Source organism: Panicum virgatum, chromosome 4K (assembly GCF_016808335.1).
Source record: "Panicum virgatum strain AP13 chromosome 4K, P.virgatum_v5, whole genome shotgun sequence".
Lineage (NCBI taxonomy): Eukaryota > Viridiplantae > Streptophyta > Magnoliopsida > Poales > Poaceae > Panicum > Panicum virgatum.
This window is the reverse complement of record NC_053139.1, coordinates 37,534,128-37,560,413: the sequence shown is the minus strand read 5'-3', so window position 1 is coordinate 37,560,413 and position 26,286 is coordinate 37,534,128. Positions and strand designations below refer to the sequence as shown.

The following is a 26,286-nucleotide window of genomic DNA, read 5'->3' as shown; positions in this document are numbered from 1 at the left end:
CCAGTCAACCCTAGCGCCCCCATCCCCTGACACCGTCCGACTCCTCTATACCCCGACTCGACTCCCCGCCGCCTCCTCGCGCAGTGCTCCTCCCCTCCGCGGCTCCGGCGCTCCGCCCTCGCGCAGCAGGCCCCGCCCCACCCGACTCCTCGACTCCGTCGTCCGCCCCGCCACCTCCTCTGCTCCGCTGACTCCGCCCCGCCGCCTCCTCCGCTCCGCCGACTCCTCGACTCCGCCGCCTCCTCGGCTCCAGCCCACCGGCCGGCGGCGGCGGGCTTCCTCGGCTCCGGCCCGCTGGCCGGCGGCGGCGGGCTTCCTCAACTCCTCGACACCGCCCCTTGCGCAACCCTAGCGGGCTCGGCTAGCCCCTAGATCTAGCGCCGCTTCGTGGGCTGCCGTCGCCATGGCCGCGCCTCTCCGCCGCCACCGCCGTCGCCTCGCCGGTCCCGCGCCTCCTCTCCGCCGCCGTCGCCGCCTCGCCAGTCCCGCGCCTCGCCGGTCCACCGCGCCGCCTCCCGCGGCCGAGCACCGGCGCCCCCATCGTGGGCCACGGGGGGCCCGAGCCCGAGAAGCAGGCCGGGCTTTGCGGGCTGGCCCGGCACGAAACAGGCCCACGGGCCCGTGCCTGGGCCGTCAGCGGAGTCCGTGGGCTGACCCGGCACGGCCCGCTAATGAATAGGGCCGGGCCGGGCCGGGCGGCCCGAATGGACATCTATAGCTAGCTCTACCATATTCTATATAGCAACAGCTACTTCACCTTTTTTTCCCTTCAAGTACATGTACACATACCACACTTAATGTCTTCTAGTACACGCCTACAAAGAAGCTAATACAAATTTTGAAGAAATCACATCGGAAAAATGTGTGAATGTGTTGTTGTTAGGAGAAATTTAGATGCAATCTAATACAGATTTATCTTGCCCTGAGGTACCTAGATTAGATACACTGTTTCAACCAAAATTTAAGGTTCAATTGGGATTTGGGAGCCAGGTCAAGGACCCTAAGATCACGGATGGTTCCTTGTAAACTTGTGTACGCATTTGGTAGGGCCTTTGAAAGAAAAATGAACTAGGAAACTCAAGTGTTTGTTAGCTATAAAGAAGATTGTTGTGCATGCGTGCGCATGCCACGGAAGGAATTGAAGCCTATTTATGGAAGAGCTGCTCTCACAGTGATGGCGCCGCGCCACATCATCAACTGTTCATACGCTGACCCATCGACGGCCCTGCTTACCGAAAATAACTCACAACTTCCCTACTGCTAGCATAGCTACATCACATGTTATGACAAATAAAATGTAGTAGGTGTCTTTCAATCTTGACACAACTTCTTGAATAGTTAGGCCAACAAAAGCTTTTAAGAAATAAGAAGGGACATTTTTTACATCAGAAGAAAGATTATGGCAGTCAGCTTTCAGAGTTTCAGTGTTGACTTTTATGCTTGTTTGCAATGTGAGCCCTGCCCCATCTTTGAGTTTTGTTACAATGATTGTAAAGTACCAATGGGTACTTTCATATACTTTTGCTTTGAATTTTTTTGACCATTAATCATTGTAAGGTGTTTACAAAACTGAAATTAAATTAGTATTCGGTCTCACTTTTTGGTACTTGGTCCCCATATTTTTGTACCACCAGGTAGCTCAGCCTAGGTACTTTCTACATTGACCACCATATGATTCTATTAGATGGACGGCTCTTATTTTTTTCAATTATTGTAAAAATTCTCCCTATCTTTACCTTTTTGCGCTGCATACTCGGCATTGGGAAGTGGATAGGTTTTCAAGTTTCAACACGTAAAGATATCAACCTTCTCAGAAAAGGCACAGATTAAACGACCAACCAAGCAACAGGCTTGACTTGAATTTTCATAGTTCTGAGTTTTGACAAAGCAGCATGACAAAATCACGTGTCATACTAATATAAAAAATGCGCCGCCTAACTTTATCAATGCAACCATTGACTAAGCACGACAAAGAACTCTAAGACATAATTTTGGTGTTATGTATGAAAAGCAGCCAAATTGTAACTTTGGAGTACTTCTGATGGAAGGTATCTGTATGTCTGATGTCATGTTCCTGGCTTTGTTTTCCAACTGGTGATCCCACTCTCACCTGATAAGCAGTAGCTTTCATGTGATCATTCAGCCATTCACGGAGCAAGACCAGATGGCTGGGATTTGACATGTTTTAGCTTGGAATTGCACCAGAGTACATGAAGTCAGACGACTTTGATTATTTATGTATTCCCCACGCACCATGTGCAATTTCTTGCAATTTTCAGATAATAAAGTTCCTTGGTATTCAAGCCAAATTGTGCTAGTTCTCCATGTGCAGCTCCTTTTCTTTATGTGTAAAGCAAGATACAAGGACGCTTTAAGACAATATTCATAATCCAGGAGAGGAACTGAAATTCAAACATCACTTGGAGGGTTTCAGACTTTTCTAAGTTTTTGAAATTAAGAGTTCAGTTCCACAAGGAAAAATGACACACTACATCCACAGTAATAGTACACTCAGTGCGGGCCTAGCCAGCTATATTCATGCTACTCACGCCGCATGAAACATGAAACACTGGTTCACTCAACACCATGCCGTCATGCGTGAAGGCCTGTCCATTGGCTTAACGCACAAGCGAAAGATGGATGAGAACACTGGCACAAATCATATGATCTAAGTTAGTTATCAATTACGTGTACAATGTATAGTTCTTTAGACTGCCTATTTCCTCCCCCTAGTTTTGCACTCTTTCACATATCTTTTGCAAATAAACATAGATACCTCATTATAAGAATGCTACACTGACCTGCTTTTGTGAAACAAATGCAAATAAATCAATGTTACAATCAAATTTAGTTCCCTCAACCATCTTGTTACATCTTCTTGAAATTCTCTATTGCAGCATTACTTTGATCAAGTATATGAAGCAGGTAGCAATATCATCCTCATCGACGAGTTTGGGGGTGTTATATTCGAAGTGTTACCTCCCAGGGTTTCTTAAACCTTTTCGGTTACCTACGATTGCAAACGGAAAGGGGATGAATGGTTCTGGAGGCATCGTCAGTTATCACCTACTACTAGGAGTACGGGTTGCATGCCTGGAGGGGAAGGACAGCTTGACAAGGATACAGATACACCAACCTTAAGCATCTATGGGCAGTGGGCACAGACTGGATTTGCATGCACGCCTGGGGCTAGAAAACATGCAATGCAACAATCCCTATCTGACCAAACATACTTAAGGTAGTGCTGAAACCTGATTTGGATGATGTGTTTGGTGGTCAGTCAGAACTCAAAGGAGGCAACTGCATTTCATAATTAGACAACCTGTATATTCAACTTGCCAGATTATGCAGATTCAAGCCTCCACCGAAATGGCCCATTTATTGTATACTCCCTCCGTCCCAAAATACTAGTCATTCTAGGAATTCTAAGACAAATTAACAAGAAGGTAAAATGATCATGTTTGCCCCTATATATTATCCATATTTGGCACTAATTGATTCTTACATGCACATGCGCTTTCTAAATAGAGTAGGGTGACTTGTTTTTTGGGACAAATTTTGAATCCTAGAATGACTAGTATTTTGGGACGGAGGGAGTATGCTTTCCGACAGTGCATGGCAAGTGTATAATTATTGTTATCAGCTAAAGCCTATGGACAAGCGTTGAATTCTAGTTAGAGCACAGTCAGTTCTGCTAAATATTCATAGTCAGGGAGCCCTAGTTCAGTTCAATGTTCAGTGTTAGATTGTACAGGGCCAAGTTGACCCAAAAACAGATCAGATCAGTGCACCCAGGATGTGACAACCCAATCCAATTGTAGAAGCACGAGAAGTTAAGGCCCAGGTTAAGAGTATTTCTGATCTACCTTCATTCTAATACCTTTTTCTGTCAATTCAAAATCTGCTGTACAAACATAATAGAGTGATCTATTGTTTTATCATGTAGCTTATTACCTTTCAGAATTTACATTTACATAAAGGACATCCACCCATCAACAAGATTTGCCCTGCACAGAAACCAAAACCAAATGCAGCTCAGGCTCAGACAGACTGAAAATGCAGCAGTAACAATGATGCACAGAATTTAACATGTAAAAAATGTTTCAAATAAAAATGATAAGTAGCCATACATGACATCTAGTTCATGTGCAGGTGATGTTCACAAACAAAATATCATATTTACCTTTCTAATGATGCACTGAAATATCCAAGCCCAACACCTAGTGTTACATAAATCTGTTGCCAGCTATGATGATTACAATTCCAGTGTGAACTCATTGAGCCGTATCAGCACCTCGTTCCTCTTTGGACAAGAAAGAGCAGACTTTTAGTTAAAAGGAACAATCTAGAATACAACTGTTAAAAGATCAAAGTGGCTTTTTTGGAACCGTGGGCAGAGATGGGAAATGCAATATCCTAGAACATGATCAATCTAATTTTCTGAAGGAAATCCATGCAGTTTTCCTAGAATTATGAGAGGGGAATTCATCTAGAATTTCATAAATCAACATAGAAGGTACAAAAATTGATTAGTTTCATACATTAATTTAAACTAAAATGGAAGATATACAAGGAAACATACCATTAAGAAGCTCTTTGTCCTGGGATCATTATAACGCGCAAGCAAACAACCTTGCTGAGGCTTCAGTCCATCTTTAAGTAATTGGGAGCGTAGATCCTTTTCCTTCTGGAGCACAATTTCTTCTTTTGGTCGTCCACTGAATTTTTTTACTGCAACAATGCCTCCTTCTACCTTCCGCAAAGTAACCGCTTCTGTATTTGGAGCTGGTAAACTGATATAGAAAATACCATTAGCCACAAAGTAAAACCATACAAATTATTAAAAATATCCCCTTCATTTACCTTATCAAAAAATATAAAAAGCACACCCTAAAAATGTAAAATTCAGAAGAGAAAAGTGGAAAGTGGCAAAACACAAAGGAAAATCGATAACAAGAAATAGGAGACCTGGAGCTGAGATCTGAATCCCTGGATATACCTATTCAAGTCTTTGTTCATCGGCAGAACTATCTGGATGGATACATCTGAAAGTGTGCCATCAGAAGCTTGAGTGAAGACAGGTGTAGTCATCGGAATCTTTTCGGATGAAGCATTCTTGCCAAATATATATCTACATGTATAAGTACGTTGGGTGTTGAGACACATGGAATTTCGAGAATCCATGTGACATATTTACTGATACTGTAACGTATAGAACAACTCACCCAGTTACATTATTGAATCCTGAAGATCCTGTCAGTTTATCTCCTTTTGCTTCAACTATTAAGAATGGTGAATAACTTCTAACCTGAAATTAGTTATGCTCATAAATTTCACCTCCTGCAGAAGTATGTGAAGAACTAAAATTTATAATTAACCTTTCTACTGACTACTACTCTAAAAGTGTGGATTATGAGGGCATGCTAGCGTTTGCTGTATATTTATAAATCAACATCAACACATGGAATCCATGTTTTCAAAAATATAAGAATAATATTGTTATTCATCTTTGAAAGAACTGGAAGAAGTGATTTGGTTAGACATAATAGTGCAGAGATATCTGAAATATATTTGTCCAATATAATAATTACTGATAAGCACCAAACGAGTATGGGCCATTAGATGCCAATTGCCAACAACCTAAGGCTTAGATAGCTCTGAGTCCACAAAAGTTGTAGATGAAGCAGATTGTCAATCAGTAAAGATGATACATTATAGTGCTCTGAGTACTCCAAATAGTAGATCAAGCACATAGTAAATCAGTAAGATGATATATTAGATTGCTCTAGGTACATGAAAATTGTAGATCAAGGGCATAGTAAATCAGTATAGATGACACACAAGATTGCTGAGTACATAAAAAATGTAGATCAAGCACAAATCAAATAAGAAATCAGTATAGATGATGCATTAATACCTCATAATGTGCGGTCCTCTTTAGAATAAGGTAATTTGGTGTTTCTATGTCTGGGGTCTTGTAAAACCGTAGCTGTGCAAAATGCAAAAAAAAAAAGAGTCTCTAAATATTTGTAATGTGTGAAAAGGAAAATATAGGTTGATGAAACTATGAAAGATTACCTGCTTGAAAACATCCCATAATCCTTCGAAAGAGAAGTATTCATTATTTTCGATCGAATCCCAAAGATCCTGCACTTCAGCGTATCCGAAAATTACAGTACCATTTAATGAAAAACATTACATTGCTGATCATTACAATCTAAATGAAGGATATTTGGCCAGCAAAAAACTACTGTAGCCCATGTAGCAGGTGACAGCAGGACCAATACGAATCACTGAGGTGGCAAGCATTGTCATATCTCAGCGAAAGCCTAATGTACCGGTATTTTTCCTTGGTAAAGTATTGAAACTAAACTGCTAGTGTAGAGCTTCACAAGAGGGGTAGACAAAACTTGACAACTGGGAAATGATTATCCTTGGCTTTTTCTTAAATGAGGGAATACCAAACCTTGATATAGTAGATGGCTTGGCAATACAGAGATAGGTAACTCGCCCTCCCTGGGAGGCTCTGAGTTGTTATGATCTCATCTATTGCTTAACCTTAAACCAAATCTGCCGAGCTCCTTAAGTAGCTGGCTGTAACAAACTATCTCCTAACAATACTCAATGTTTATCCTTCTAACAAACTCTGAAAATGGACTAACAAAAAGGAAATCTAGCCACTAGATGTTGTTGCCGTGGACGTCTTCTTGAGCCGAGTCCGCTTGTACGTGATGCCCACGAATGCGTCGGCAACACTTCCTCCCTCCTTTCGAAACAACTCGTCCTCAAGCTGAAATTCAGGGTATGCCTCCCTGAATTCGTCCAGCTTCTCCCAAGTGGAGTCGGAGGCATCACGCCCGACCCAGTGCACGGAGAGCTCCCAGACGCCATAATTGAGCCGAGCGCGCTTGACGGACGCCGGCGTGGGAACGACGCGACCGTGCACCACCGGTGGCAGAGGAACTGGAGCTGCTGGAGGGGCGCCTTGGTGCTTCTTCAGAAAGACCACATGGAACACATTGTGGATCTTGGCGCGGACTAGCAGCTGCAGGCGATAGGCCACGGAACCCACCCGTTCCAGGACTTGATACGGCCCGTAGAAACGGGGCGCCAGCTTGCCAGCGTTCTTGTCGACGATGCCGGCGGCGGAGCAATGGTGCAAACGGAGCCACGCCCAATCGCCCACCTCGAAGACCATGTCGCGGTGCCCCTGGTCGTAGTAGTGCTTCATGTGATCCTGAGCATGGAGCAGCCGCTCTCTGATTTCCTGCAGGAAGGCATCCCTGTTCTGCAGTTGCCTATCCAGCGCTGTGACCCTGGCCACACCAGGCTGGTAGAAGGCCATGTACGGCGGCGTTCGGCCATAGACGACCTCGAATGGCGTTGCTCGCAGGGCCGTCTGGAAGGAGTTGTAGATGAACTCTGTCCAGGGCAGCCAGCGGAGCCAACTACGAGGCCGATCGCCTGCCAAGCAGCGGAGGTAGACGCCCAGGATGCGGTTGGTCACCTTCGACTGCCCGTCGGTTTGCGGATGGAACGCGGAGCTGAGGCAGAGCTTGACGCCGGCCAACTGGAAGAGCTCTTGCCAGAAGGAACTCGTGAACACCGGGTTGTGATCACTTACTATGGAGCAGGGGATGCCGTGGAGGCAAACAATCTGATCGAAGAAGGCCCGAGCCACCGTTGTCGCCGTGTACGAGTGGCCTAGCGCGATGAAGTGCGCGTATTTGGAGAAGCGATCCACGATGGTGAGAACCACCGATTTCCCGCCGACCTTGGGAAATCCTTCCACGAAATCCAGGGCGATGTCCTGCCAGACCGCCGTGGACACGGGCAATGGTTGGAGCAGCCCCGCCGGGTGCAGATGCTCTGTTTTGTTGCGCTGACAGACGGCGCAACTCTTGACATGATCCGGTACCAGGCGATTGGCATTGGGATTGTAAAATGATGCCCGTAGTCGATGCAGAGTCTTCTCCACACCTTCGTGGCCGGCACCGTGAGCGGCATCCAGGATCTGCGGCCAAAGCGAGGAGGACGACGGCACGAAGATGCGGCCGCGATGCATGACGAACCTGTCCACCAATGACCAGGCGGCGCCGGCAGTGCCGCTCTCAATTTCGGAGCGCTTGGCGATGATCTCCGGCAGTGAGGCGCACTCCCGGCGAAAGGTGGCGAACAGCTCGATGTCGGGGCAGGACAGTGCGCGAGATTGCAGCTCGACGGCGTCTTCCTCGCGACGCGACAAGGCGTCGGCGACCACGTTCTGGCTGCCCGGCTTGAATTCCACCTTGAAGTCATAGCCGAACAACTTGCTCACCCATGTGTGCTGGGGAATTGTGGAGAGGCGCTGATCCAGCAGATACTTGAGGGCGAAGTGATCCGTGCGCACTGTGAAGGAGCGTGCCCAGAGGTACGGACGCCAGTGCTTGACCGCCTTGACGAGGCCGATGAGTTCGTGCTCGTAGGCGGCCGGCTTGGCGTGCTGCGGCGCCAGTGCCCTACTGAAGAAGGCGATTGGGCCGTGGCCCTGATGCAGAACGGCGCCGAAGCCGGAGCCCAATGCGTCGCAGTCGATGACGAAGCCCTTTGTGAAGTCGGGCATGTGCAGCACCGGCCCGGAGGTGAGCGCCTTCTTGAGCTCTAGGAATGCGGCCGCGGCCTCCGACGACCACAGGAACGCCTCGCGCTTCAGCAGCGCCGTGAGGGGTACAGCCATGGCGCCGTAGCCGTTGATGAAGCGGCGGTAGTACCCGGTGAGGCCGAGGAACCCGCGCAACGCCTTGACCGTGCGCGGCTGAGGCCAAGCTTGCACCGCCTCGATCTTCGCCGGATCCATGGCGACGCCGGCGTCGGAGATGATGTGCTCCAAGTAGGCGACGCTGCGCTCGGCAAAGGAGCACTTTGATTGCTTGAGAAAGAGGCGGTGTGCGCGCAGCACCGTGAACACAGCTCGGATGTGGCGAAGATGATCGGACCAGAGCTTGCTGTATATCAAAATATCGTCAAAGAAGACGAGAACAAACTTGCGAAGGTAGGGGCCGAGAACCTCGTTCATCAATGCTTGGAACGTGGAGGGCGCGTTGGTGAGGCCGAACGCCATGACCACGAACTCGAAGTGGCCGTGGTGGGTGCAGAACGCCGTTTTGTGGATGTCCTCCGGGTGCATGCGCACCTGGTGGTAGCCGCTGCGGAGATCAAGCTTGGTGAAGAACGTGGCACCCTTGAGTTCATTGAGCATCCACGACTGGAATTGGGAACAAGTGGCGGACGGTCTTGGCGTTCAGGGCGCGATAATCGATGCAGAAGCGCCATGAGTTGTCCTTCTTGCGCACGAGGAGCACCGGCGACAAGAACGCCGACGTACTGGGGCGGATGAGGCCCTGGCGCAACATGTCTTCGCACTGGCGCTCAATTTCATCTTTGACAGCTGTGGATAGCGGTATGGCTGTACCGCGACAGGCGCCGTGTTGGGAAGGAGGTGAATACGGTGGTCCAGCGGCGTGGGGGAGGTAGCTCCGTCGGCGCGGTGAAGATGTCCGTGAACTCCGCGAGCAGCAGTGATAGCAGATCCTTGTGCTGCATCGCGCGGAGCCGGGGCGACGGGGATGATTCGGTGCCGACCCAACGGACGTGGTGGCCGTCGCGCCAGAACGCCATGGAATGGCGGTCGAAGTCCTAGAGGATGGGGCCGAGGGACTTGAGCCACTGGCAACCCAGCACCAGCTCGTAATCGCCCAGCGATAGCACGTACAAGTCGATGAGGAAGCGCTCCGTGCCGATGGTGACCGGTGTCGCGGGAAGAACGCCGCTACAGGGCACGCGATCGCCGCTCGCGACGCCCACTGACAAATCCGAGCGCGGCGCGATGGTGGCGCCGAGGAGGCGCGCTGATGTCTCGGCGATGAAGAAGTGGGTGGAGCCGGAATCCACCAGCACCTTCATGCAAGTGCTTGCGACGGACGCCGCTAGGTGCATGGTGTCGCCGGTTTTGATGCCGGTGATAGCGTTGAGGGAGATCTCGATCTCATCGTCGGAGGCGGCGGCATCCACCAGGGCGCTGTCGTCCAGCTCCAGTAAGTAGATCCCCTTCATGGAGCAATGGTCGATGTGGCCGGGGGTGAACTTCTCTGGGCAGTTGAAGCAGAGGCCGTTGCTGCGCCATCTCCTGTGGCGTCAGGCACGTGAAGCGTACGCCGGGCTTGGGAGCCAGGCGGTGTGGCGCGCTCTGCGTGTGCTAGATGGGGCGAGCCGTCATGGCACTAGGCGTGCGCGGCGAGGAAGACGGCGCCGAGCGCGGTGGCACGCGCACGGGCGAGCGGACATCGTCGTCATCGTCGATCTGTAAGCGACGCTCGAAGGCACGCGCCAAGCCCATGGCGTCCTCGAGTGTAGTGGGTCGCTGCATCTCGACGTCAATGCGAAGGGGGTTGCGGAGGCCGGCGGTGAAGATGTCCACCTGCTGGCGCTCGGTGATATCATCGCAGCAAGCGAGCAGTTGCAGGAAGGCGTCCTGGTAGGCCGCCACGGTACCCGTGCGGCGCAGGTGGGTGAGCTCCCCCAATGGGTTGCTGCGCACGGGCGACCCGAAGCAGCGATTGACGCCGTCGACGAACTGCTGCCAGGTAGGTACGCCTTGGTTGCGCTCCAGGCGGTAGTACCATTGCTGAGCCGGTCCCTCCATGTAGAAGGAAGCGGTCCAGACCTTCTCGTCCTCTGGCGTGCGCTGGGAGCGGAAGAACTGCTCACACTTGTGGAGCCAGCCGATGGGATCGTCGCTGCCGTCGTACTTGGGGAAGCGGAGTTTGTGGGTGGTATGGGGGGTGGAGGAGGAGGCGGAGGGGGTGGTGGTGGTGATTCGTCGTCGTTGTTACCGCCGGAGGATTCTGACTTATGCTTGTCGGACTGGAGGCGGTTGACGGCGACGGTCAGGCAACTATGATCGCCCTTGAGGGTGGTGAGCTCGTCGCGGACCGAGGTGATCTCGGCGAGGAGCTTGTCCATGCTGGCTTTGAAATCGGCGGCGGAGAGATTTCCCATCGTCGAGATGGCGATGGTCGATCGGAGGCTAGTGGAAGGTGTGTGAGGGGTGGGCGAACAGGTCAGGATCGGAAGGGTGATACCAGATGATATAGTAGATGGCTTGGCAATACAGAGATAGGTAACTCGCCCTCCCTGGGAGGCTCTGAGTTGTTATGATATCATCTATTGCTTAACCTTAAACCAAATCTGCCGAGCTCCTTAAGTAGCCGGCTGTAACAAACTATCTCCTAACAATACTCAATGTTTATCCTTCTAACAAACTCTGAAAATGGACTAACAAAAAGGAAATCTAGCCACTAGATGTTGTTGCCGTGGACGTCTTCTTGAGCCGAGTCCGCTTGTACGTGATGCCCACGAATGCGTCGGCAACAAACCTTGTCTGGCCACAGAAACCGCTAAAACCAGTTCTCAGGGAGGTAATTAAGAAGCACTGCAATGTAGGGGGAAGATGTACCATGAACACTGACTGTGATAAAAAAAGCCTTTGTGTGGCATAACTACCAACTACAAATGGGCACGCAGCACAGTCTGAGACTTCGTTTCTGTTGGAAATCTTGCAACACTTGGGTTTTGGTACTGCTTGGTGCAATTTGGTCTCTCGTCTACTCACAACGGCATCCACAAGAATTTTGGTTAATGGAGAACCTGGGGAAGTAATCGGACATCAGCGTGGCCTCCGGCAAGGCGATCCTCTATCGCCTATGCTATTTATTTTGGTCATGGACGTCTTAAACAGCCTATTCACCAAGGCATAGGGGCTGGGTTTGTTACAGCCATTTACAAGAGGTAATGATGGACAATGGATTTCTTTGTATGCAGATGATGTTGCATTATTCATTCGGCCAACTGAAGACGAGATGAATCTGACCACGCAAATATTAGAAGTGTTTGGAGAAGCATCAGGGCTCTGTACCAATTTTCAGAATAGCTGTGTCATTCCCATCAGATGTGAAGAAACTGAAATCACAGATATATCTTCAACGTTGGCCTGCTCAGTTGCCGAATTCCCATGTACCTACTTGGGTCTACCAATATCCGACAAGAAACTAAGGAAAACGGACCTTTTGCCTTGGGTGGAAAGGATCGGTGACAAGTTGCCTAGTTGGAAGGCTAATCTGATGAACATGGCGGGTCGAGCAACTTGGGTGCGGTTTGTGATCTCAGCTCTGCCAATACATGTCCTGATTGCACTAAATGTCCCTAAATGGTTCATCAAAGCGATTAACAAGATTCGAAGAGCTTTTCTTGGTGATATCCTTTGGTGTATGCTCTTTGCTGATGATGTGGTGCTAGTTGACGAGAGTAGGGCAGGGGTTAATAGGAAGTTAGAGTTGTGGAGACGTACGTTAGAGTCGAAAGGGTTCAGGCTTAGTAGGACCAAGACCGAGTACATGATGTGCGATTTCAGCGCGACTATGCATGAGGGTGGAGATGTTAGTCTCAAGGGGCAAGTGGTGGCCCAGAATGATACTTTTCGGTATTTATGATCAATGCTACAAAAAGATGGCGACATTGATGAAGATGTTAGGCATAGAATCTCAGCTGGCTGGTTGAAATGGCGTCAAGCTTCTGGCATCCTCTGTGACAGGAGGGTGCCACAAAAGCTAAAAGGCAAGTTCTATAGGACAGCGATTCGCCCGACGATGTTATATGGTGCTGAATGTTGGCCCACAAAAAGGCGACATGTCCAGCAACTGAGTATAGCAGAGATGCGGAAGTTGCGGTGGTTTTGCGGGCACACAAGAAGGGATAAAGTCCGGAACGAAGTTATTCGGGAAAGAGTAGGGTGGCACCAATTGAAGAGAAACTTACCCAACATCGGTTGAGATGGTTTGGACATATCCAACGGAGGCCTCCTGAGGCGCCGGTGCATAGTGGGGTTCTAAAGCGTGTCCGATAAGGTAAAGAGGGGTAGAGGTAGACCTAAACTGACTTGTGACGAGTCGATTAAGAGAGACCATAAGGATTGGAATATCTCTGAAGAGATAGCTTTGGATAGAAGCGCTTGGAGACTAGCTATCAGCGTGCCTGAACCGTGACCTTTGTGTCTTTTGGGTTTCATCTCTAGCCTACCCCAACTCGCTTGGGACAAAAGACTATGTTGTTGCTGTTGTTGTTGTTGGAGAGCTTTTCTTTGGAAGGGAAGGCGAGAAGTACAGGGTGGCTGCTGCTTGGTAGCTTGGAAAAAGGTGCAAAGACCACTAGAATTGGGTGGCTTGGGGATTTCGAATCTTGAAATCATGGGTTGGACTTTACAGGTGAGATGGCTTTGGCTCAGAAAAACTGATACAAGCAAACCTTGGCTGTCCCTGGATATTCCTATACACGCCAATGTGGCTGCACTTTTTCAGATTGCTTTGCAAACTACAATTGGTAGCGGATCTACTACTAAATTCTGGACAGACAGATGGATTCATGGTAACTCGATCAATGATCTCACACCAATGGTGTTTGCTGCGGTCCCGACACGTGCTCGCAACATACGCCTAGTAGTAGATGCTTTGGTTGATCACAGATGGGCGCATGACATACAAGGAGGTTTATCTTTAATCGGGCTATATGAATTGTTCCAGCTGGCAGATATTCTATCTGATTTCGTGCTTACTCAAGAAGATGACATTCACATTTGGAGATTGGATGCCTCAGGATAGTATACAGCTAAGTCAGCATACTTGGCCTTTTTCAATGGGGCAACTACATTTGAACCTTGGCACAGAATCTGGAAAACATGGGCACCTGCAAAGTGCAAAATTTTTCTGTGGTTAGCTGTAAGAAATAGATGTTGGACAGCATACCGTTTGGCTAGGAGAAATCTTCCTCATCCTGAACGCTGCTTATTTTGTGATCAGGAAGCCGAAGATATCCAACATATACTCACCACTTGCGTATTCACCAGAGATTTCTGGTTTCGCGTCCTATCAAGTTTTGGTTGGCAGCTTTGTGTCCCCTCAAGACATAAATTCTCTTTCTCAGATTGGTGGGGGAAGAGTGCCAAAAAGATCCAGAAAGACAAACGGAAAGGTTTCAATACATTGGTTGTGTTGGGTGCTTGGATCATTTGGAAACATCGAAATGCATGCGTCTTTGAGGGTGCCAGACCGAGCTTGGACAACTTGTTTCAGGCTTTCAAGGATGAACACCATTTGTGGTGTCTTGCAGGCGCTCGGAGCCTTAACTCCTTGAGTGCTGGTCAAGCCATTGGACTAGGATAAGTTTTATTTTTGTCCAGAGTGGGTCTCGTGGTCAAGTGTTCTTTTACTTTTAAGAAACCAAACATTCTGTATCTCAGCCACTCACAGCTCGGCTCGGAGTGAGGTGTGCTGCTTGTAAGGGGCCAACTTATTCTCTCTATTAATACAAAGATACGCAGCTCTCCTGCGTATTCGAGAAAAAAAAACTATTGTGAAAACAGGCAGGCAACTCGTCGGAGAAATCTCTAATAATTTTTGTGGTGTGATAACTAGTTGACCCGACAACCAACCCATAGTCCTAATATTGTTTTTTATATTTATTACTATTGTCCATGGTCCACATTGGTATGTACGTATATGGTTTATCTTAATTCTCAAGGGAGGTACCAAATAATGCAAATACTGCTATACTAGGAAGTAGGAACTGCGTAGAGCACATAATGGCTTGCGTGAGCTGCACGACTATTTTCTTTTTCTGGAATCTTCATTGTCCCTTGATAAAAGAAAACAGTGCTTACCACATGGCTGTTGAACTTGAGATTCTGCGGGTTGAGGCCCATGATCGACAGCCCGGTGAAGACCAGCTCCGGCTTCCACGGCAGGAGCATAAACTTCATCACCATGGTCCACCTCGTGGTGAGCTCGTACGGCCCTGTCTAGAACCAAATTCAGCAGAGTCAGTATCCACCACGGGCAGCGAAATCCCGCCGCGTCCTCGCCAGAGGCCGAGCGCGCCGAACCTGCTTCACGGCGTGGAGGTAAAAGTCGGGGCGGAAGAGGAGCTTGAGGAGGCGGATGTTGAGGAGGTAGCCGTCGATGGTGTCGTGCCGGGTGATGGGGTCGCGGAACCGCACGCGGTCGTCGTACGCGGACCGGTCGATGCCCACGTCGTCGAACAGGTGCGGCAGGTCGGCGCGGAGGAACTCGCACAGCCTCTCCGCGTCGGGCGCCGACAGCCCCTCGTCCCCGCCGCTCCCATCCTTCTCCTCCTCCTTCGCCGCCGGCGCCGACGACGACGACGCAGGGGCCACCGCGCCGCCGGGCGGCGCCGCACGTGCCGCGAGGCGGAGGTTCCTCCTCCAGGAAGAGGAGGGGAGTACGGAGGCGCGTGGGCGGAGACGGAGGGAGACGGCGGCGTGGGACGCCGGCGGCGGTGGGAGGATGAGGCGGGAGCGGAGGGATGTGGTGGTGGTTGCCATTCCTGCCGTTTGGTTTCGTTCGTATTCGAGCCGTTTCTTATTTTTCGCTCGCTTCACTTTTTTTTCTTGATTTTTTTCCGTTTGCAATTTCCTCGATTCATTTTTGGGCGCGTGTTAAAATTTGGGCCAGGAGATCTCGCTGGTGGGCCTTGCCCAATTCCTGGCCACAGGCCCGGAGTGAACGAGAGTGAAGTTCTACAGTCAACCACTCAGGCCTCATACTTTGCCCTTAAAAATGAACAGATTCTACTTAGAAACGGACCAATTGAACAAACAAGCTTAAACTGCAGAAGGCAAGAACACCGTCAGTTGTTGTTTTTTCCACAAAAAATAAGATAAACTGTACAAGAGCAAGCACACCATCCTGTATATCAGTAATCAGTAGTTGTGATTCGTGACGTCATAAGCACAGAGGCAGCACTCAGGCACTCAGCCAGGAGGCCAGAAATACCCCCAGAAATTACTAGCTGGTTGCCACAAAAAGTCAGGTGGAGACAGAAGGATGCACTGTAGCATTGATAGATGCAACTCGATCAGCAAGATTGGATTTTCTTGACAACAGCCTGACATGTCGATAGGTCATCGTTGCAAGCAGGTAAAGACGTAAAGTGCATCCTCATGGTGCGGCAACAAATTCCTCACAAAAGATGCCCAAATCAACCTCTCACATGCCCTCCAAAGCATCAAGTTGCTGCTATCTGCTATCTACTTGCTGCAGAGTGCAGAGCATCCTTGTTCAGTTTCTCCCCAAGACCCTTGATCTCCATGAACGCCTTACTCAGCACTTCCTTTGCAACTTTGAAGGCGCCGGCTGATACAGCTCCTTTCTCGGCACACTTCATGGCGTCACGAACAAGATCATTATATCTGGAAACCACTGAATCTGCGCTGCCACTTTCATTTCCGACATTAAGCCCAATCAGTTCCGGCCCCGTCTTGGCCTTCTTTGTCCATCGCTTCGTGATGCATGGCTCCGGAAGCATGATGACACCATCCAAGACGAACACCCCAAGGACATGCCTGCAAAGTATCGCTGAGAAGGCAAATTGGCAGCAATCGCACCAGGCCTTCTTCTCAGCTACGTTGTAGAAAACAGTATGCCTGGCAGGAGAATCACCATCTCTTTGGACGTAGTACTTCATGTATGGTCCGTCCTGAACTTTGACAGCATAATGCTGCAATGCTTCAATCAATTCCACCTGGAATGTTTCAAATGCAGCTCTGGTGTAGATGCTCGCCGCTTGTTTTTCCAAGACCGTGTTGGTTTTCAGAAGTTGTTCAGGAGGAAATGAAATGATGTCTTTCCGAGCTTCACTTGCATATAAACCGTCCACGTACTGATCAAATCTAGTGATAAAAGTACTCAAAGAAACCCTTGCAGTGAAGTTATTCCTATGAAACCTGCTGACTGTTTCTACTCTATGAGTTAATGACAACTCGGCGAAGAAGGAGCTGGTTAGATATGCAGGAACCCATTTGTGCCTTATCTCATACAGTGACTGCAGCCAAGTATCATCTCTCAGGCCATACTTGTCAAGAATGGAGCACCAGACCATGTCAAAAACAGGCACAGTATCACACCCGTTGATACATCTCTTTAGCTCATCATGGAACCCAGGAAATCTCGTGTAGACATCAGTCAATTTCTTCTTACATCTGGACAAGATTCGCCATCTGCAAAGACGATGGAAACATTGAGGAAATACTTTGGCAACTGCAGCTGCCATTCCCTTGCCATCATCGGTAGTAAAGGAAAATGGCAATCGTTTATCCATTGCTGCCAACCATGTCTCAAAAATCCAACCATATGAAGATTCCGTCCTGTCCAAAATTAAGGCACAGCCAAAAGCAACAGTGTCACCATGGTGATTCACACCTGTGAAAGCTGCAAAGGGCAGCATATTCTCATTTTGACTATAAGTAGTGTCGAAATAAACAGCATCCCCAAAGTATGTGTAGGTCATTCTAGCTCTTGCATCAACCCAAACTGCATTGCTTACACAGTTCTTACTGTCGACTTGTATAGAACAGAAAAAACCAGAGTTCTCTGACTGCATTATCTTGAAGTAATCAAACAGTCCTTGTGCATCTGTATCTCCAAACACATTTCTTCCCACCTCCTGCAATTGGTTCTCATGCTCCTGAAATTTCCCAGAGAGGCGGCGGAGTTGGACCTCCCGTGCCCGGTCTGCACTAGCAATAACATGGTTGTGCTCCAGCACCAACTTCGTGATAACCCACTTATCTGGGCCCCTACGCACAACCTCCATCATCGCTGGGCACCCATCCCGTATAGAGAGGCGCTTCCTCTTTTTCTTGTTGCTAGGCTCCACAGGCTTCTTCTTGTGATGTCCCTCTTTTAAGCACACAAAACGCTTCATAATGAGCACCTCAACACCCTTTCTCCGCTCACTACGGGATCGTGCAACACGGATCCCAAACCCAAAACGTAAGGCATATGCGTTGTAGAACGCCCGAGCAGCTGCATCAGATTCAAACTCCATGCCCATGCATGGTTCATCATTTTTGCCCACCACATCAGCTGCCATCAGCAGCTCATTTCCAGTTGTTGGCATGGTTCCATCAGAGGGATCAATACCATGAATCTGCGAAGCCACCACAGCAGTTCCTTGGTCAATATTCTCAGTACCCATATCATCCTCAACATCGATGAAATCTTCAACCAATTCCTCATCTTCACTTGACGAATACTCCATTCAACAGTTCCAAATGTCTAAAACTTCCAATTTTCAAGGGAGATGCAATCCTTCGAGTGCAATAAATCACTGCAATAATCAGATAGCCCGGCCAGACAGGATAAGAGATCAGACATACATTTTTGCTTGAATTTCAAGAGAGGTGGGGTGGGGGGGGGGGGGGGGGGGGTTAGCAAAACATCATGGATGTGGCACAAATTGGACAGCTAACATTCACCATTCCTAGCAGCAGCCAAGAGCACCCACATCACATACCGTAGCACGACTAGTTTCAAATTGCTCTAACCATCACTATGCCTACAGCTCAATCTTCGGGCAGTTCAGTTGCACAAACCACTCAACTGCAGACACATAGCTGGGGGGTGTTTGGGGGGGGGGGGGGGGGGGGGTGGCACTGGGGGTACAGTTAAACCCCAAAACTTAGTGGAACATAAACCGCACCTCGGCACCAAGTTTCCTACTGACCCAACTGAAATTGATCTCTCGCAGTGAACAAGAAGGCGGTGAATCCAATCAAAACCATGGGCTGATGGATTCCGTTGGCACGGTGATAACTCAGCAAGGTGAGCCAGCAAATCCGCAACTAAGCGAATAGAGAGAGGAAGTGCCGGAACTAGTTGCAAACAGAGGCACACAGCAGCACACGCTCGCTACAACGAGGTCCCATTGAGCGAGACGAACTCTTGAGCAACCGCAGGACAGGGGGTGATTATTACCAGCTACTGGAGGAATCAGCTCGGAGCCCCGGATGGATCTCCACTCTGCGCGCCGACCGCCGGCACAGATGGCGGGTCTGAGACGCCTCTCGACGAGAGAAAGCCCGGTGGATGGAGGTTACGGCTCGCGGTACGCCGTCGCCGGCGGTGAGGGGCAGGTGGCGGTGGGGCACGACGGAAGGAGAAGGGAGTGGCTGAGGGGGTGCGTTCGCCACCGCTCTGAACCTGCTCCCCGCCGCTCCAGCTCCAGCTCCACGCTGCTCCTGCTCCCAGCCGCTGTAGCCCGTTTGGTGGCGCTCCCTCGTGGCACCAGCTCCGCGCACGCCCGCGATGGGTCAGCGAGCAGCAAATCGAGCTGCTCCTTCCATGAATCGACCTCGTCGAGTAGCAAATCGAGCGACCGCCTAGGGACTGGGGCCGAGCGGCGGCCCTGCTGGCGGGGGCGCGTGCGGCCGGCTGTGAGGGAGCGAGCGGCGGCCCTGCAGGCGTCGGGGCTGGTCCGCTGGTGCGCGAGCGGACGGATGCGGGGAGCGGAAGAGAACTAGGGTGTGTTTGCCTTTTCGGTCTCCGGGCTAAAAACTTTAGTCCTTTTTAAAAAAATTAGTTTCTTTCTGTTTGATTTGGAAACTTAAACAAAGTTTAAAGTAATTAAACAGGGTTTAAAGTCATTAAAAAGTCCCAAGAAGTCTCTCATGGAGGTGTTTTTATTTTTAGTTCCAACAGCCCAAAAAATCCCTAAAAATCCTTCCTATTTAGTTCTTTAAGGACTATATAGTGGGACTAAAGTGTAGGGACTTTTGTATAAGTCTCATGAACCAAACAAGATCAGAGCTAATTGTCCGCGCAATGCAAGCTCTGCTAAATGAGTTTTTTTTAAAGTGAAGTGACTCTATAAATAATTTTATAAAGTGAACTGCGAGATTGGAAGTTAAGTTGCTTCTTCTAATTCTATAAAGTAATTCATCATTCTAATTTTAGTAATTTACTCCTTCCATCATAAATTATTAGTGGTCTTGAATTTTCTAAATATATATTTTTTATTACGCATCTTGATATATATACTATTATATCTAGATGTATATCAAAATTTACGTATCTACAAAAGTCAAAATAACTAATAGTTTGAGACGAAGAGAGTATATGATAAAAGCATAAAAAATCACTTTCAGCAATAAAATCATTTCTCTCAAAAAATCAGCTCTCTTAAAGAATCGAAATCCGACGGAACTTTACCAAACAATAAGATCTCATTAGGCAGAAGCCCACTATTTTACCAAACACAAGCTCTCATTAGGCAGCAGCCCACTGGATGTCAGGTGGATCGATCCCGGCTTAGGAGCCGGTGCCATTTTTCACATTTGGTCGTCTTGGCCGAGGAGCCGGTGCCATTTTTCCGTTTGGGAGCGCTTCCTAGAATCTCATGTGGAGCGGAGGGAGCGTTGCCAAACGGGTTTGAGTGCAGAAGTCTTTTTTATTCTTTAAGATAAGAAAAACAGCATTAGCATGAATATAAATTTTTTAATAATTTAAATATTTTTAATTTTCTGGAAAGAGATTTTCATAAGTTTGGGTTTGGTACTGATGCTGGAAATTAGGAAGCAAGATGAGACTAATCCTTGCGCTGCTGGGCCAAGACGCTGGGCGGCACGCGCACAGGCCGCCTTGTGCCCGTCGCCGCGATACTATGCGAGGCAGATAGAGAGGAGACGCGAAAAGGGCTAGCCTAGTGGTTACAAAAAAATCTCGGAAGCATTTGAAGTTTTGAGTTTGACTTCTAGTATTAGTAAGTGATAAGCGACGTCCCCATTGACAAATAGGCATCTGTGGTGAATTTGTCAATCTCGAGAATTTGATGACTCAGTCTTCAAAAATGTTTATAGAAATAGGATTGAGTTGTATTGTATAATCTAAAAAAAAATACAAACTAGTACATACTATTTAATATGTGTTTGTTGGTGTTACCAGAGGTGCTAGATTAGATTTTTCTTGAAGTTGGACACGAGTTTCCCTGTCTCTGGGTATTACGATGAACTTCAATGAACTCATGTAGTTCACGAGCGCGAGCTTTATGTATCGCCTAGAGCAGAAATGGATAATTAGCAACAATAATATTTTAAACTCATTGTGGAACTAAAGTAGTAGAGATGCTTTCGCTTTTCAACCAGTCATGAGCAGACCATTTGGTCATCGAAATAGAATTGCAGGTATTGGACATTTCTACAATAAATCGAAATAGAATTGCAGGAATTGGACATTTTTAAGAGTATCTCCAAAAACTCTTGTATATTTGATGAGTTAAATGAAAGTTCAGAAATTTCATCAAAATTCGGATCCGATTCTGTATTTTCTTGGGGGTGGGGGGGGAGGCGACCTGCCCGCTCGCCCGTCTTTTTTGCAATTTTAGTTTTTTTCGCGAAAGAATTTCACATATAGACTCTTTTTGTAAGTTTTGTGAAAATGGACCCCTGAGGTCGGCGCCGTAGTCCACGGCACCGAGCTAACAAGTCTCGGCGCCACGGAATACGGCGTTGAGGTGCCACACCCGTACAAACTAGATGTCTGATGTGGCAGAAGGCTCGGCGCTGCAGATCTTGGCGCTGACCTCGGCGCCATGGATCCCGGCGCCGAAATTTGTGGCGCCGAGCTCGCTGCCATATATCCCCCCTTCTTTCCGAGCTTCTATCATTTGTTTTCCCCCTTCTCGATTTTTATCAGAACCTCCACTCGCCCAAACCAGAAATTTAACCTTGGGAAGATCGATTAAAAGCACAGATATACAAGAGCAAGGTATCCTCTATGCCCTCTTGATTTTTGACGCATGGATTTTGTTTGGAATATGTGCATTGTTGAAATAATTGCTCGTCATTACGTGCACTACACCAAAGCACCAATGTCTTCCTCGGGATCAACCTACATTCCATGGAGCAAGCATGAAACAACCATACCTGAAGGAACTGATGTGCCAATGTGTTTCTGCGGTTCGTTGTGCAAGTTAATAAAATCAGATGTTTAGGCGATGATTACGGGATGAGGTTCTTTATGTGTGAGAACTACGAATATGATCCACCTAAGCGATACGGCAAAGACCGAGCTAAGGTAGCACGACAACATACGCTTTTTTTTCTTTGTGTTCTAAATACATTGTATTATGATTCTAACTTTTGTTGGACATAGTCTCCTCCGCCTCTTTGTGATTTTGTGCAGTGGTTCGATACCGTGCAGTCGCAGCAGTCAAAGGACTTTGTGGAACAACATGCAAGGTGGATTGCGGAACATTGGCGCCGAATGAAGCAAGAGGAACAACAAGAGGAGAAGCGCAAGAAAAAGCAAGAAGAGATCCGCAAGAGGATGGAGGAGGTGGATCGTAAGGTGGCGGCGGAACGTGAAGCTGACAGAGAGAGAAAGCGAGAGAGGACACGTCGTGCGAAGGAAGCAGGGCCCGAAGCAATTAGTGAGGGCAAATATCCTCGGTGAACTCAGTAATTTACAACCATGTAATCCCGGCATTTAACATTCTCTTAGGCATGGTAGGATTAGATGCAACAAGAAGTTACTTGTTGCGTGCATATGCCACTTCAGTTAGTTGTTTATGTTTTCTGTTAAGAGCTTGAATCTGTGTGTTGTAATTTGTCGCATTAATTTACAGTTCTAGCCGGGAATCTATTGAACCTTTGAACTTGCCTTTAATATTTTCGGAGCTTTTCAGGTGCCTAGAATACTGTGAACCACACATCAAATATAACGGTAAGAATGAAGAACTAAGAACTGCATTACACAATATAAACCATCAAGATTACATCATAATACAACGGTAATGAAACACACATCACACATGTAGTGACATGGCAGAACCCGTTGCAAACTAGGATAAACAGATTCTGAACTAACCTAACATGCCTTAGGTAATTTAAGAAAACACAACAAACACAATGATGCAGCATGTCACTAGCACTAGGGTAGTCTTAGTAGCCGTACCCCCACATAGCAAACTGTATTGAGCCTTTACCGCAGTATCCACCCATTGCAGGTGGTGCAGTCGGTGATGGCGGAGATGAAGGGCCCTTCTTCTTGTGACAAGGGCAGTTGCAGTAATGAATTGTAACATCCCTAAAATTCACTAACCAATTTCACTCGCTAAAAATCATTTTCAAAATCTATTGCAAAAACTTATCTTTTGGGCTCAAACTCCTTTCTCATATAATTTTCACCATGCATCTAATCTACCTCCAATTATCTTTCCCGTGCACTTTCTATCAAGTTAATCCTTTTTTTTTATTCTCCATAAACCCTTTGCTCTCTTTTCCCCCTCCACATTCTTGTGCTTGCACATGCAAGCTGCACACACACAGGCCATCCACAGCATGCTGATCACCTTGTTTCAGTAGTTGCCGCAGCGTGCAAGCCATCCAAGCCAGGCCCCCTCTTGTCGTGCCCATCTCGCCATGCTCGAGCAGCTCTCTGTCGTGTCCACGCCTCTGCAGCTCGCTTGCCCGACCCGTCCCTTCACATGTGCTCTCACGCACGGCACGCGTAGCTCCTTGTGCCCCCACGCGCTCCACGCGCACCCGCTCCACGCGCACCCGAGATGCTCGCCGCGCCGCTCGGCCCCCGCACGACCCGTCGCGTCATCCTGTGCTCGCCTCGCCTTTCGCGCCGCCGCTCCGTGACGCCACGCCAATGCCGAGCGCCATTAATGGCCGCTGGGATGCTTGCCGGCCAGCCGACCACCGCGCCCCCCCTCCACCACCTTTCAGTGCCTATAAAAGCCGCCCCAACCTGCCGTCCTCGCCATCCCGAGCTCGCCAAAGCCATCATGCTCGCCTTCTTCCTCGCTCCTCTGTTTTCCCCAAGAACAGAGTCACGAACGCCACCGTCGATCTCCCCAACCAAGCCATCTTAGCTCGATTCCTCCTATGGTGAGCACCCCCACACCCTCCTCGACCCTCCCCAAGCCGTCACCTTCTTCTTCCTTGCCGGAGTAGAGCTCCCCACAGGCTCCCATGGCCGCAGTCATGACTGCTCGGGGCGGACCGCCTTCCACACCATCTCCCACGCCCGGAGTCTCCAAAACTGAACCCCCTCACTCTCCTCTCTTTCCCCATGCCCATCGGATTTGGAAACGGTGGACCGTAGCTCGATCTCGGTGGAGCTCCGGCGAGCAGCCACCGTGGGAGCCGGCGGCGCTACTGTCGACGGCCTCCCTGCCCCCTGTTTCCCTTCCTGAGCACATAAAGCTCATAGACCTTGAGGCCCAGGTGCACATGTCACCAACCAGCAGCCCACTCGAGTTTTTAAAGCCCAACACGACCCCCACCAGTCCAAAAACTAAAGCCCAGCCAAATGACCCATATTCTTTTTCTATTTTCGACATATAAACAGCACCCAACTTTGGAATCACATATCTTCACCATCCGAGCTCCAAATCACTTGATTCTTCTTCCTAAATTCTCCTAAAAACATATACTATATATTCCTCAAATTTTCATCTCCTCTTGAGCTCATTTTATTTTATGTTTGTGCTTGTTTGTGTTTTGTTTGTCCTAGTGCCATTCTCGCCCGTAACCGACGGAGTGACTGAGGAGAAGAACGCCGAGGAGTACGCGGAGCAGTACCGCGAGCCAGAGCCCGAGAACGAGTACCGCAAGCAGGAGCTCGGCTTTGAAGACGGCAAGTTCAATCCCATCCTTTGATGCATATTTTGTCCTGGTTTTTATAAACACAACCTATTGGCCTGTTTTACAAACCTGCATGTGTTTTGATTGCTAAAAACATGGTTGGATAGCCACCCCTTGATTTGTTATGACCATTCCTTGACACCTAGATTAATGTCTGAATGTGATTTGTTTGGACGTTAATCACTACTAGAACGCTTAGGACCTTATACACGGTACAACTTGTTTTATAAAGAAAATGCGTGAGTGTGTGTGGGAAGGGAAAATGTGAAATTTTTGAAAGAAAAGTTTAGACAGGATGGATGGCACTTCTGTGTGAATTGCCAAATGGTGTGCTCGTGCCTGTGTGGTTAAGCAAGGAAGGGAGATATCCATCTTGTCACAATTAAGGACCGAGTTGGTGTGTCATCTCACCTAACTCCACTATCGTACAAACCACTCGACCATTGTATGGGCAACGGCTTAACATAAACCCCACTAGTTAGTCTGATAGCCATCAGGAGAGCTGAGAGCAACGGGTAATCAAGGAGAAGGGATTAGCTCTGTGTGACTTATGCCCCGGTTAAAACCTCTGTGATAGGTCAATGACCCCTTGGTGGATCCCGTGATGGCTAGTAAGGTCTAGTTAAGGTGGGTAATGGCTTTGTTGGGATCTGCGCCGACACTAAGGTGATCGAGTTGCGGTACCCCACTTGTGGGTAAAGTTGCACACCTCTGCAGAGTTAAGAATCTATTCGAATAGCTATGCCCACGGTACAGGGCGAGTTACGGTTTGGTCACACAACTAGTGTTTCTTCTGGGTATGGATGGGTTGGCGTGAGTTGTTTTGGGAAAATGTCCGGCAGCTGTGCCGTGTGCTACGGCGGATGAGGAGTCCGGTAGCAACTTAAAATTGGGATCCTGTGTGGATCAACCCTACGTGTTACTCAGTGCAAGATAATGGCTTTTGAAAACCCCTTTCTTTCAAATAAACCCCTGCATAAAAATTAGCTTTCTGCAAATTAAACCCTAGCTTTATCTTTGGTTTATCCTGTGCATTATATTCTGTTTATACCCCCTCCGTGGGTGTGGTTGGACTTGCTGAGTACGTTTGTCTCACCCCATTCTTAATTTTTATAGAGGAAGATCTAGACTTCGTTCCCGAAGACGTTGAGTAGAGGTTCCGTCCTGCACCCAACCTTGCCTGTGGATAGGGTCACTCGCAGGAAGTTCCGTATGGCGCAAGACTCTGATGACCCCCTCTTCGTAGTTAATATCGTTGTGTGGGTGTTAGTTGTTATCCTCGCGATAGTGGCGCTTCACTGCCCACTTCCGCGTAGAGTTGTACGGTGATGTATCATATGATGTAATAATAGTGTTATCAGCCTCCTGGGACTTATTTTGCATCCCTTTTAAGTCTTCTCCTATGACGCTTCAGGTGGTATCAGAGCCGTAGGTTGGCCGTAGGACGTGACCCTAGGATCGAGACCCCTTTTTCGAGCCTTTCCACATTAGGACTTTTCTTGCTTAATCCTTTTTCTACTCATACACTCACCATTGACTCTTGCCCTGTTCCAGATGGCTGACAATGGATGGAGTGGCAGAATCTTCCACGCAGAGCCCGGCCTTCCTAAGTTATTGATACTCAGCCTGGAACGCATCGGAGTGGTGGACCCACCAGAGTAGGTCTACCGGGAGTACAACTCCGGGGCACTCTTTGATGCGACCTGATGATCTTCGTGGGAAAGAGCACCCGCTACCCTGACGTGGAC

At 48.5% G+C, this 26,286-nt stretch overlaps 2 protein-coding genes across 6 annotated transcripts; both read right to left on the bottom strand.

The window, feature by feature from the left end:
* Positions 1-2,386: 2,386 nt before the first annotated feature.
* Positions 2,387-15,519, bottom strand: LOC120703827. 5 transcript variants are annotated; one of them, XM_039988013.1, is made up of 10 exons: positions 14,972-15,519; positions 14,750-14,887; positions 6,079-6,147; positions 5,918-5,989; positions 5,226-5,308; positions 5,000-5,131; positions 4,583-4,793; positions 4,184-4,303; positions 3,955-4,007; positions 2,387-2,649 (listed from the first exon to the last, which is right to left on the bottom strand). In XM_039988013.1, exons 1-8 carry the CDS (start codon positions 15,428-15,430, stop codon positions 4,256-4,258), a joined length of 1,212 nt encoding a protein of 403 aa, XP_039843947.1. In that variant the 5' UTR covers positions 15,431-15,519; the 3' UTR covers positions 2,387-2,649; positions 3,955-4,007; positions 4,184-4,255. The 5 variants fall into 5 exon arrangements, with proteins under 5 accessions (XP_039843947.1, XP_039843948.1, XP_039843950.1 ...); XM_039988014.1 differs by having other exon boundaries at positions 2,387-2,617; XM_039988016.1 differs by having other exon boundaries at positions 2,387-2,606.
* A 176-nt stretch (positions 15,520-15,695) lies between these two features.
* Positions 15,696-19,409, bottom strand: LOC120703826 (protein FAR1-RELATED SEQUENCE 5-like). Its single transcript, XM_039988011.1, has 2 exons — positions 18,864-19,409; positions 15,696-18,216 (listed from the first exon to the last, which is right to left on the bottom strand). Exon 2 carries the CDS (start codon positions 18,145-18,147, stop codon positions 16,132-16,134), a length of 2,016 nt encoding a protein of 671 aa, XP_039843945.1. The 5' UTR covers positions 18,148-18,216; positions 18,864-19,409; the 3' UTR covers positions 15,696-16,131.
* Between the last annotated feature and the right edge of the window lie 6,877 nt (positions 19,410-26,286).